General features: G+C 40.9%; 1 protein-coding gene across 1 annotated transcript in view; it reads right to left on the bottom strand.

The window, feature by feature from the left end:
- Nucleotides 1–1,608, bottom strand: part of mfsd9 (major facilitator superfamily domain containing 9) — a 37,974-nt gene extending 36,366 nt beyond the window's left edge. Inside the window, exon 1 of the mRNA XM_063052858.1 lies at nt 1,465–1,608. Coding sequence (XP_062908928.1) covers nt 1,465–1,545 — 81 coding nt within the window. The 5' untranslated portion in view covers nt 1,546–1,608. The remainder of the gene's footprint in view (nt 1–1,464) is intronic.
- Between the last annotated feature and the right edge of the window lie 11,676 nt (nt 1,609–13,284).

Genomic DNA, 13,284 nt, shown 5'->3' on the forward strand with positions numbered 1-13,284 from the left:
AGCATTTTTTATAGCACCCCTTCTGGGTTAACTGCATTAGCATATCGCTGTAAGTTTTACTCTAGCTAATAAATCAATTACTCGTATCTCTCTTACTTGGCTACGGGGTCAAAAGTAGACAGGTTTCATTCTAACTAATGAATCAATGGTTACATGTGAAATACCATAGGAATCCCCTACACACTCAATAACAGACACTCACTGAAGAGCAAACACCTGAATAAACACTTGATGTGCAATAAAAGCACACTAAAATAAACACTTAGAAAACACAGTGCTACAATGTTTTCCAATAAGTTCTGGTTTCTGTGCTGTCTACCAATGAATTAATGGATATACTTTGTGTCCGTGCTATCTAACGATGAATTTATAGATTTCCTTTGACTCGGGCAAGGCAATCAGATGAGCTCCAAGAAAGGGGGAGACTTTATATATCACTTGTCTAAACCTCATACATTATGTCCTGATGTCCAAAGGAAGGAACAATTGTACTGATTATTTATATCCATCACTTGTGTCAAATATATTCTTTATAGCCAAAACCACCAAAAATATTCCATCACCCTTCCAAAATTTATAACGCTCTTTGCTTCTGACTTTTTGGTCATTAGCTTCGTGCATAGAAATCTATCTTAAATAGTTATTTCACAACTAAAGCTGAACTCATGATACTGCATTCTAGAGTATAGGTCAAATGTAAAATTCTCAGTTGATTGCCTTTCTTCTCATAATTATCTTTATTACTTATCTTTAAGTTCTGAATGTCATGAGGGACTGAAATTAATTTCTTAACACAAGTCAGCTTTGAGAAATTTCTGAATCTAGGCTTTTATTTGCTATTCCTGCTCCAAGAATGAGTGAGGACACTGGAAGTTCCAGTCAATAATCACTAAATAATGAATGGATAATTACTAAATATGCATCTCATCACATGGGAACTTCAAAATTAAAATTAAATATAACTGTTGAAATCCAACTTGTAAATTGATTTAAAGTGCTTGCTTGGCTGAGTATTGAGACGTCCTTGAAATGTAAACAATACTTTAACTTCCTCCTGTACAATGTTCTTCACAGTTCCCTTAGTCTGTGTAAACAATACTTAACAAGGTATTTCAAGAATCACGAAGAAACTTCACTTGCGTTTATATCAACCGCTCATTAAATGGAAATCAGTAAAAAGCAATATTAGCTTTGCCAACTTTAGAGCTGTGATGTATTGATTTAAAAAAAAAGCTTGCATCTTTAAAGCTGTAAGGTTTGCAGTTTATTCCTGCTCCAAATTTACAACCGTTCAGTAGTTACTATCAGAATGTATGAAGAGTGCTTATTTCTAGGACCAAAGACTAGAGATGCTGTGAAAGGAAGACTCTACATCCTTTAATTTAAGTTCCACTTCCTGGAAGAACAGCAGCGCAAGGTGTCGTTCATTGAAGCAGAAAGGCAAACCAAGCAGGTGCACCTTACCAGAAAGCCGACCAGATACACACACGGTATAAGAGGCAGACGGCTGGGAGAGCACGAACCACGACGGCATTCCGCCTCCATTAAACCAGTCTCTGGCACAACAACCACGTCCCTTACGCACGCGCTGCCAGTGGCCACTGTAACCCGGACATTCTCCCATCAGGAACTGCGCCTGCGCGGTGCTTTCCCAGCCCACGCCGCTGAAGTTGCGAAACAGGTTTGGAGCTCTGTTGTGGGAACACAGGGACGACTGAAAGATTCAGGATGGATCAGTGTCTTTTCTCTTTTACACAAGTGTAAAGAAGAAAGAAATAATTGTTACTCCGGAGTCGATGCAGCACAGAACAAAATAATAAGATGCAGAACACTTTAATAAAAAAAACGATAAATACATAAGTAACATATATACAGATAGATTGTATGACCATAAAGTAACGCTAGGTACATAAGGTGGCTGATAGAAAATGATAAAGTAGCAGTTGTGGGGGGAGACATTCTGAAGGTGTGGATGCCACCTAGCCTCCTTCCTAATGGGAATGGGACAAACAGTTCACGAGCAAGGTCGGCTGGGGTGATATACTGCGTCTGGTGTTCCCGATGTGGCCTTCTATACATTGGCGAGACCCGACGCAGACTGGGAGATCGTTTCGCTGAACACCTATGCTCTGTCCGCCAGAGAAAGCAGGATCTCCCAGTGGCCACACATTTTAATTCCACGTCCCATTCCCATTTTGATATGTCTGTCCACGGCCTCCTCTACTTTAAAGATGAAGCCACACTCAGGTTGGAGGAACAACACCTTATATTCCATCTGGGTAGCCTCCAACCTGATGGCATGAACATTGACTTCTCTAACTTCCGCCAGTGCCCCACCTGCCCCTAGTAGCCCATCTGTTATTTATTTATTTATATACACACATTCTTTTTTCCCTCTCTTCTTTTTCTCCCTCTCTCCCCCTCACTATACCCCTTGCCCATCCTCTGGGTTTTTCCCCTCCTCCCCCTTTCCTTTCTCCCTAGGCCTCCTGTCCCATGATCCTCTCATATCCCTTTTGCTAATCAACTGTCCAGCTCTTGGCTCCATCTCTCCCCCTCCTGTCTTCTCCTATCATTTTGGATCTCCCCCTCCCCCTCCCACTTTCAAATCTCTTACTAGCTCTTCCTTCAGTTAGTCCTGACGAAGGGTCTCGGTCCGAAACGTCGACTGTACCTCTTCCTAGAGATGCTGCCTGGCCTGCTGCGTTCACCAGCAACTTTCATGTGTGTTGTTTGAAACTCCAGCATCTGCAGATTTCCTTGTGTTCTCGTATGAGCAAGGTGGTTGGGACCCTTTATGATGTTACTGGTCAATTTCTAGTACCTTTCTGTATATATTGGGTATTTATTGTTTCAGTAATATTTGAGTAATATTGTAAGCATATTATCTGATTAAGCGTTCTTTGTTGTTTACATAATACATTGCAGGTCATATGTAAAAGTATGTTAATGGCAATACATCATCATGCCACCATGTGTTACATGAGCACCTCGCGTAAAGTAAAAAAAACAAGTACACGACTTACCTGGGGTGGCACTGTAGCATAGTGGTTAACACAATGCTTTACAGTACCAGTAACTCTGGTTCAATTCCTGCCGCTGTCTGTAAGGAGTTTGTACGTTCTCCCCACGATCGCATGGGTTTCATCTGGGTGCTCTAGTTCCTTCCCACAGTCCAGAGTCATACCAGTTGATAGCTTGTCCTGTGACTAGGCTAGGGTTAAATCAAGGGTTGCTGGGCAGTACAGCTCGAAGTGCCGAAAAGGCCTATTCCACACTGTACCTCAATAAATAAATATATTCAAAAGAGTAGTTGAAATTGCTGTATCCACGGAAATAGCAGACAGTATTCCAATTGAGTTGCAGTCAGGAATGAAAGCGAGTGAAACAAAACTGCGGCATCTGAACAGAAACCAATCTGGCCGAACAAGTTGTGTTACCATTGTAGCAGGGGCTCACATACAGCAGAGCAATGCAGGTTTAAAGCCAATATTTGCAGAAAATGCGACAAATTAAGAAACATACAAAAAGCATATCTGGCACACAAAAATAAGTGGACTACACATGGAAGAGAAAAAAATAAAAGCCCAGTTGCATTTTCAAAAACAGCACTAGTCTGCGTGATATTAATGAAAAATCTGACAATGGTGAGTAAAGATTTCAGGATTATTTGAGTAACATTGTGAATATATTATTTGATTAAGCATTCTTTGTCATTTACAAAATGCATTGCAGGTTATATGTAAAAGTACATAAACGGCATACGTCAGCACGCCACCACGTGATACGTGCCTGCCTCTCTTAAAGTATAACACAAATTACACAATTTATCTTCCTCCTTCCTTGTTTTCCTTTTGATTCGTTTTTAAGTTTTGGAGTTACAAAACAAATCATAATGGTGGGTAGACTGATGATGTGTTGGACAGTTTTGACGATACGTACATCACAGGACCTCCCTGTCTGTCACAATACATCTTCCATGCTGTGCAGTGATGCAGCATGTTTGGATGCTCTTTAAGGCTGATTTATACGTGTGCCGACGAGCTTGCACCGTAGCCTACACAAGTGGGCTACGGCGTTGTGAGCATTTATACTTGTGCGTTGGTGTGTCTGCGTCGCTCTGCAATTCGGGCACGTCACACGTGCACACACCTGCCCGTGCAAGGTTTCATGGTCATGGTAGTCTTTCTCGGGGTAAACAAGTTTAAAGCGAGTGTCTTTTTTCGTAAAAGCGAAATGTGTCCTCCATAATTTCGGAGGTCTGTAAAGCTTTATGGAAAGCATTGCAGCCAGAGTTCCTTCCCTGCCCTTCAGTCGCCCAATGGGAAGCTATTGCAGCGTAGGAGGAAATGCGATGCTACCAAGCGGACAAATCACAGTTGTTGTGGTCTGCATTGCCCGCGACGCATAGTAACAGTTTGGGAGAGGTGTGTGTCAGGCTATGGCGTAGGGGTCCGCATAGGCACTGCGTAGGGTTCGCGGCTATGCCATACCTACGGCGTTGATTTGATGCACAAGTATAAATCAGCCTTTACTGTGCGTCTGTAGAATGGCGAGTACAGATGTGCATGGTTCAGCTCTCTTCAGCCAAGTAGAGGTGAGGTGAGCCTTCCTGATTGAGTGGAATACGTTCTGAGACCATGAGATGAGCACTCCCAGGAGTTTGAAACTGGTTGCAGATGTAAAGAGTGGTGTGAGAAGTGTGAGTTCACCTGAAGTTGATAACCATCGCCTTTGTCTTGCTGACATTGAGGAAGAGATTATTTGCCACTAGGCCTTCCGCCTCCTCTCTGTTTGCTGTCATCGTCATTGTCCTGTCAAAGGCAAACTTTACAATACTTGGGTGTTGGCCATGTAGTCATGTGGGAGCAGAGTGCACAGACAGCAAAGGGATCAGCACACCGCCCTGGGAGGCACCAGTGTTGACGATGATGGGGTGGGAGGAACAGCTGTGCATCTGACTATCTCTGTGCAAACTGTCCTTTTACTTCCATTATTGACTTTAAACGTTAACAATGTTTTCTTTATTCCAAAACAATTACAACACACTCCTTTAATATACAGACGCCATGGAGTTATACATCGGGAGAGGATATAGCTCTAAAAGCCTCACATTTCAGAAGATCAGTTGACCCTTCAAGCTTGCTGGGAATTTGTGTTCCTATACTGACACGCACTGCAGCTGTCAACATTGCACAAATTGTTCGATGTTAGAAATCAGAGCAACTGTTCTTCAGAGCCCAGGGGACTTTCAGTCGCCACATAAACCGTATTATCCAGAAATTCCATATATTTTGGGACTACATTTTAACTTAATGAAATGCAAAGTTGGGACATTCCTATTTTAAGATACCGCATTTGTTTTTCTCCATTCAGTCGGGTTAGTATCTCATTAGCGCGTTCATCGGGGTCGGCTGCTGCCGGATCCTCCAGTTGCTGTCACGTTAACACATCACAGCTTTGTGTCCCGATGAAGAGTGCAGGCCCGAAATGTCCGGCAGTTTATTGCCCTGCATGGATGCTGCCTGACCTGCTAAGATCCGTCAGCATTTTGTGCCTGCTGGTCACAGTGGACAGCTGATACTGCAAGTGAAAACTTCAGTTGCCAAAGGAAGGGTGACATTTGGAGATCCAGCAGGTCCAAGGCCGAAGTAAGCGGCAAGTCAATTTCAATGGAAATTCGAATCAAACTGCACATTAATGTTTCATTGTTTGGCTATTTATTCAGAATTCAGGAATTTGGTTCTGATGACGTGTCATTAAATTAAACGCTAATTTTGTTTCTTCGTCCATAGTTGCCATTTGACTGGACAATCCAAATCTCCTTCAATATGCATCCATGAAAAATGGATCTACTGAGGATGCCACAAGCTCCCTTGCAATACTTACAGCCCTGAGTTACCTCGTGAATAAGATGTGATAATGCCAGGATGTTATTCAACACCATATACCTAACAAGCTCATCACCAAACTTACGTAGGTTGGGCTTGGAAATCCCAATCTGAAACTGACTTCTGGACTTCTTAATCAAAAGACTTCAGTTGGTTCAAATTGATCATAATTTCATCTACCCTGGCCCTCAGCTCTGCTCTCTGTACATCCATGACCCCTACGCCATTTAGAGTGCTAACCTTGAACTTGAAGTTCACCAATGACGTTGTTGTTATTGGCTGGTTCAAGAAAAACAATGATGAGATGGAGTACAGGAAAGAGATCTCAAATATTGTATCATGCTGTCAGAACAACTACCTAGCATTTGAAAGATGAAAGAGAACGAATTCGTTGTTAACCTGCTTGCAGTTATGGGCTGGTTGTTGGAGGAGGGAAGGAATGGTGGGGTGAATTCAGCCCTCTCTTCTTATGTAATCATAGATGTGGTGAACAAGAAAGTATATCAGTGTATGTATTTTCTTTGGTATTTGAGAAGGTTCAGCTTGAACTATTGCAGATGTGCCTTATGACATGTCCCATCTGCTTGCTTTGCTTTAATGGTAAACACAACTCAGTCCAGCGCAGATGCCACATCGTTCCACCATCTAGTCTATCTTTACGGTATGTTGTACCAGGAAGTATCACCATATCGTCAAGGATACCTGCCAACCTGAACATTCCCTTTCTCTCTCTCCTTCCTTCTAGGAGTAGATACAGAAGTTGGAAATTTTAGACAATTAGACTTTCAAATAGCCTCTTCCCATTCTTATCAGACTTATCAACCAATCACCTCTTTCACATCCACTTCCCACTTGAGAGGAGATTCTCAAACCTGTAATTCAACATTCTCTCTTATTATCACTTTAGCATTTCTTTTTGCACTCCCTCAGTTTGCACTAGTTTACTTTGTTTGTTGTTTTTGTGCCACTTCTTGTCGTATTTATTATTACCTGGCATACTGTTTACTCTGTAAGCTTTGTGTGAGAAAAAGAATTTCATTGCCCAGGGGTTCATGACAATAAACTGACCTCTCTCACCTAATCTATGGTGTTGTGTGTGTGTGTGTGTGTGTGTGTGTGTGTGTGTGTGTGTATGTATGTGTGTTTCTGTTCACTAGTGCTTTGCTTTAATGAGGAATTGAGATTCTGTGCTACAGCAGAAATGGTTGACTTTAAGCAGACTTTAGATTAACAGGCAAATTGATTCTGCTACAGCTAGCCAATAAGTCAAGGAGCTTGTTCTTCTAAATTTTGCCAGGTACTGTTGATAAAAAAAAATTATCAAAATGAAAAGCTAGTCTGGAGACTAGCTCTTTCCAAACATTATGACTAATGGAATGAGGCAGGGCAGGTGACAGAAGTTTGTGTAGGGGGACACTTTGCATCTAATGATCACTGGTTTCAAAGTAAATTTGGAAAAAGATAGGTCTGGTCTGTAGGCTGAGATTCTAAGTTGGAGAGAGGCCAGTTTTGATTGGACCAGAAAGAAACTGGCAGGTGTGGATTGGGGCAGGCTGTTTTCTCTCAAAAGTGTAGTTGCTAAGTGGGAGACCCTCAAAAGTGAAATTTTGAGAATATAAAGCTTGTATGTACCTGTTAGAATAAAAAGTAAAGATAACAGGTTTTGGGAATCTTGGTTTTTCTAGCAATTTTGAGGCACTGGTTAAGAAAACAAAGGTGGTGCATAGCAGGTAGAGGCAGGTAGGAACAAATCAGGTACTTATACAGTAAAGAAATGCATGGGAGGTTTGTCAAGAAGATTCATTCGCTCGGCATTCAAGATGATGTAGTAAATTAGATTGATATTGGCTTTGTGGAAGAAGCCAGAGAGTGGTAATAAATGACTGTGTCTCTGACTAGATGCCTGTGACTAGTGGAGTGCCGCAGGGATTGGTGCTGGGTCCGTTGTCTTTTGTCTTCTGTATCAAAGATATGGATGATAAAGAGGTTAACTGGATCAGAAAGCTTGTAGATCACGCCAAGATAGGGGGTGTAGTGGAGAACAAGGAAGACTGTCAGAGCTTCCAGCATGATCTGGACCAGCTGGTAAAATGAGCTGAAACATAGCAGATGGAATTTAATGCAGACAATCGCAAGATGTTGCACTTTGGGAAGCTCAATCCAGGGTAGGTCTTACACAGTGAATGGGAGGACACCAGGGAGTGAGGAAGAATAAAGGGATCTAGGAGAGTAGGTTCATAATTTTTTGATAGTGGTGGTACAGGTAGATAGGGCCATAAGGAAAGCTTTGCCACATTGGTCTTCTTAAATCAAAATAATTAGTACAGGAGATGGGAAGTTCTACAATTTGTTGGTAAGGCTTAATTTGGAGTATTGTGTGCAGTTTTGTTCACCTACTGACATGAATAAGGTGAAGATATTAGTTCTGCTACAATATGACTAATGCCAGCAATGGCAACATCCCAAGTTCCATAAGCATATACTTGATAACCTTTCAAGAGGTTCGTACCTACAATTTTGTCAAAAACTTCATAAATTCTCCAATGACCCCAAGTTATTGCCCAGCCCAGGCTTGTAAACAAAGCTACTTACAATAGCTTTCATATTGATTATTCCTGTGCATGAGCATGAAGTTTAGTTAAAAAAAAATCTTCTCTCTCAAAGCACACATGTTCCCACTTCCTGCACCCCTGCTCACATGACAGCTTTCCACGATGATTAGAGAACAGCATTGTTCTTTGTCAGTACACTTAAAATTCTTTCAACTTCTGTTCATGGATTCTTCATTTCATCTTTCTGTATTTTGTCTATAATTTCATATGTAATCACTGTGAAGTTCATATTATGTACAAAATTTGTAGATCTTGCCTTGATTAAAATGATGTCCAGTGAGAGAAGAATCACCTATCACTGTGTCCTTCATGTTCCAATGCTTATTATATTTGACTGTCATTGGGAATGACATGTGGTCTGTGGCTAGGAATAAAAGTGGCTGAATTTCTTGATTCCATGTATAGTGCTTGTGTGTGAATTGTGCATTATTATATTTGGCTCTTTGGAAAGTATGAGAAATAAGAGAAATCAACTTATCTTGGCATTCATCCATGAAATAAACTATTACTGAACCCGCACCATAACTTGACTCTTACATGTTAACTTCAAGTCATTCATAACATAATAGTGAAAAAGAAAGAATACTTAGCTTCTATGCCTCTTCTTGCATTCATTGTTGTTTCTTGTTCATCCACTAACATTGTTTTTCAACAACTGATGCAATAGTGTGAGCATATCACAAAATCTTTAAAAAATTGTGTTTAGTACTGCATCCCACTGAAGGATAACCTTAGCCCTACTATAACGTTAGGTTTTAGCACATATCTGATAGTTTCTTCCTTTTCTAGTTTCAGTGCTCTAGCATTACTTTCAGACTGAAGTACACTGCCTTTCATTGAAAACACATGCAACTGATTTGCAACTAACTCACATTATGATCATTTCACCTCCTAAACAATTCCTTCAAGAAGTGAAGATTTTTGTCGTCATTGCTCAGGCAATCAAAGATCACTTTGGTCACACAATTAATGATCTCAATAATGCAAGAATTTCCCATTTGTGTCCTGGGAAGTCCAGACTTCATAGGATAATGTTATGTATGAGTAGTACCTTTTGCATAAGTTCAGAATCAGTGTTAGAATAGGAATCGGGTTTATTATCAATGGTAGTCTTCTATTAGAGGCAGTGTAGCTGCCGAGATTCTGGTAACCTCCACAGACAACCTCGTCAAAAATGACGGAAGCCATATCAAAATTTAGGGATTGAAGAATGCAGTAGAATAGAGGGATCTAGGAATAATGGTGCATAGTTCCCTGAAGGTGGAATCTCATGTGGATAGGGTGGTGAAGAAAGCTTTTGGTATGCTGGCCTTTATAAATCAGAGCATTGAGTATAGGAGTTGGGATGTAATGTTAAAATTGTACAAGGCATTGGTAAGGCCAAATTTGGAGTATTGTGTACAGTTCTGGTCACTGAATTATAGGAAAGATGTCAACAAAATAGAAAGAGTACAGAGGATATTTACTAGAATGTTACCTGGATTTCAGCACCTAAGTTACAGAGAAAGGTTGAACAAGTTGGGTCTTTATTCTTTGGAGCGTAGAAGGTTGAGGGGGGACTTGATAGAAGTATTTAAAATTATGAGGGGGATAGATAGAGTTGACGTAATAGGCTTTTTCCATTGAGAGTAGGGGAGATTCAAACAAGAGGACATGAGTTGAGAGTTAGGGGGCAAAAGTTTAGGGGTAACATGAGAGGGAACTTCTTTACTCAGAGAGTGGTAGCTGTGTGGAACGAGCTTCCAGCAGAAGTGGTAGCGGCAGGTTCGATATTGTCATTTAAAGTAAAATTGGATAGCTATATGGACAGGAAAGGAATGGAGGGTTATGGGCTGAGCGCAGGTAGGTGGGACTAGGTGAGAGTAAGAGTTTGGCATGGACTAGATGCGCCGAGATGGCCTGTTTCTGTGCTGTAATTGTTATATGGTTATATGGTTAAAATTTACAAGTATTTCCAATACAGAACTCTATAAGATTGTAACAAGAGTAAACATCTATGTGCAGCCTCGACCCTGTCCCTACCAGACTTTTGAAGGACTCTTTGAATAGTGCTTTCAATTCTGACATATCAGAGGTAAGTTTTTCTACAAAGAATGGTGGGTGCATCGAATGCACTGACCGCGAAGGTGGTAGAGGCGGATACAATGGGGTCTTTTAAGAGACCCTTAGATGGGTACATGGAGCTTTGAAAAATAGAGGGCTATGCGGTCGGGAAATTCAAGGCAACTTCTAGAGTAGGTTACATGGCTGGCACAACATTGTGGGACAAAGGGCCTTAATGTGCTGTAGATTTTCTATGTGTTCTATGTTCTATATCTATTGAATCTGGAGTTTTTCCCAATACCTTCAAAATTATCGCTGTCAACCCCCCACTTAAAAAGCCAAACCTTGATATTGAGATATTAACTAACTACAGACCTATATCAAGTTTTCCTTCCTGGATAGGGTTCTTGAGAAAATCATTTTCAACCAACCTAACAACTTCCTGAATGAGAATAATATTCTAGAAAAGTCTCAGTCAGGTTTTAGAGCAAACCACAGCACGGAGACAGCCCTTACCAAAACTGTCAATGACCTTAGATTCAGCACTAATGCCAACAGGACCTCAGTTCTAATTCTCCTAAATCTAAATGCTGCCTTCGACACAATCGACCACAACATTCTCCTAGATTGCCTTGAGAACCAGGTTGGCTTATCTGGTAGTGCTCTTAATTGGTTTCACTCATATATCTTAGAGATATTTTTTTTTTCTCTTTTGTAGATTATTTTCCTAAGAGAGACAATATACCTTTTGGTGTTGCTCATGAAAGTTGTCTTGGCCCCCAACTCTTCTTCTACCCCTTTAGAAGACATCATTACAGAGTATCAACTTGATTTCCACAGTTATACAGATAACACACAATTGTATATCTCGGTTGAGCCTGGTGATGATAACACCCTATCTTCTCTGATTCTGGTATGGCTGAAATAAACAAATGGATGAGTAATAGTTTCCTAAAACTAAATGAAGATGAAACTGAAATAGTTAGTCTCAAAGCCAAAAGAGAGAAACTTCTGAATAAACTTGAGAACTTGGTTTATCCTGAAAAATCAAAAGTTGCAAAAGTTACAAGGTATTATCCTTGATTCAGATGTGAATTTTAAATCCCACATAAAGAAATTAACCAGAATAATATTTTTTCCTTAACAAGTATAACAAAGGCACATCCACTTCTGTCACTTAATGATACTGAAAATTTAATTCATGCTTTTATATCGAATAGACAAGGTTGCAGCAATTCACTTTTTACTGTCCTTCCAAAGCAATCTGTCGAGAAATTAATCTATTGACAAAACAATCTATTGACAATCTTCCGGTAAGATGGTGGTGGGTTCAAATGTAGCAGCTGCTCAGGGGCCAAGCGAAGGTGTACTTGTCTTTTTAAAATGTGTTCTTTTATGACTGTAAGACTATATCGGACTCCAAGAACAATGGGTACAGCAGATGTACCACATCAGTGAGCCGTTTGTTGTTCATAGCAGCTGCAGGGGCTGATAGACGTGTCAGAGGAGAAGAAGCCGGCACTCAGGTTGGAGAAGTAGAAGTGGGCGGGAGCTGTCTTCATAGTACAAATTTCCAGGAATATATCAAGAATGGACAGTGAAGTGTCAGTGCTGAAAACTTTGATCCAAACCACTTAGTGTGCTCAGTCTGTCCTATTAAAGTTGGCCTGCCTTCATCATTTACTACAATGATGGATGGCTGAACTTGCTGCCTGTTGTGCAGCTCTGTGCACTCCATATAGTCATGGGGTCATAGAAAAGTACAGCACAGAGGCCCTTTGGCCCATTGAGTTCATGCTGAACATTTAACTGTCTTCTCCCATCGATCTGCACTTGGACCATTTCCCTCCATACCCTACCATCCATGTACTGTACCTATCCAAATTTCTTTTAAAGATAGAAATCGAGCTTGCATGCACTACTTCAACTGGTAGCTTGTACCACACTCTCACAACCCTTTGAGTGAAGAAGCTTCCCCCCATGTTCCCCTAAACCCATTACTTCTGGTAGTAGTCCCACCCAACCTCTGTGGAAAAAGCCTGCTTGCATTTACCCTATCTTTACATCTTATAATTTTGTATACTTCTATTAAATCTCCCCTTAATCTTCTACATTCCAAAGAATAAAGTCCAAAATTATTCAATCTTTCCTTATAACTCAGGTCCACCAGTCCTGACAACGTCCTTGTAAATTTTCTTTGTTCTTTCAACCTTATTTACATCGTTGCTATGGTACTATCTATGATCTCCAATTCATTCACCCTGATGGTTTCTTTATTGTTGCTGGTGATTTCAATCATGTCAACTTAAAAACAGTCTGGCCAAAGTTCTACCAGCATGCCAACTTTGCAACCAGGGGAGAGAATATATTGTCGACTGTACTTCTTCCTATAGATGCTACCTGGCCTGCTGTGTTCCACCAGCATTTGTGTGTGTTTGCTAGAACATATTAGACTTGGTCTATACCAACATTTGTGGAACTTACAATGCTGTCCCATGCCCCCACCTCAGATACTCAGACCACATCTCCATTTTGCTAATCCCTGCATAACGACCGCTGGTTAAATGAGTCAAACTAGTTTACAGGCCAGAAGTTGCAAACTCAGCACTGCAGGACTGTTTCAAAAGCACGAACTGGAGCATATTCAGGGAGGCAGCTACCTACAATCACCACGTCAACATGATGAAAATGCGGGATAGATCACTGGCTACAGAGGAAAGTGCATCGGTGATATTAAC

This window comes from Mobula hypostoma, chromosome 7 (assembly GCF_963921235.1).
Source record: "Mobula hypostoma chromosome 7, sMobHyp1.1, whole genome shotgun sequence".
Taxonomy (NCBI): Eukaryota; Metazoa; Chordata; class Chondrichthyes; order Myliobatiformes; family Myliobatidae; genus Mobula; species Mobula hypostoma.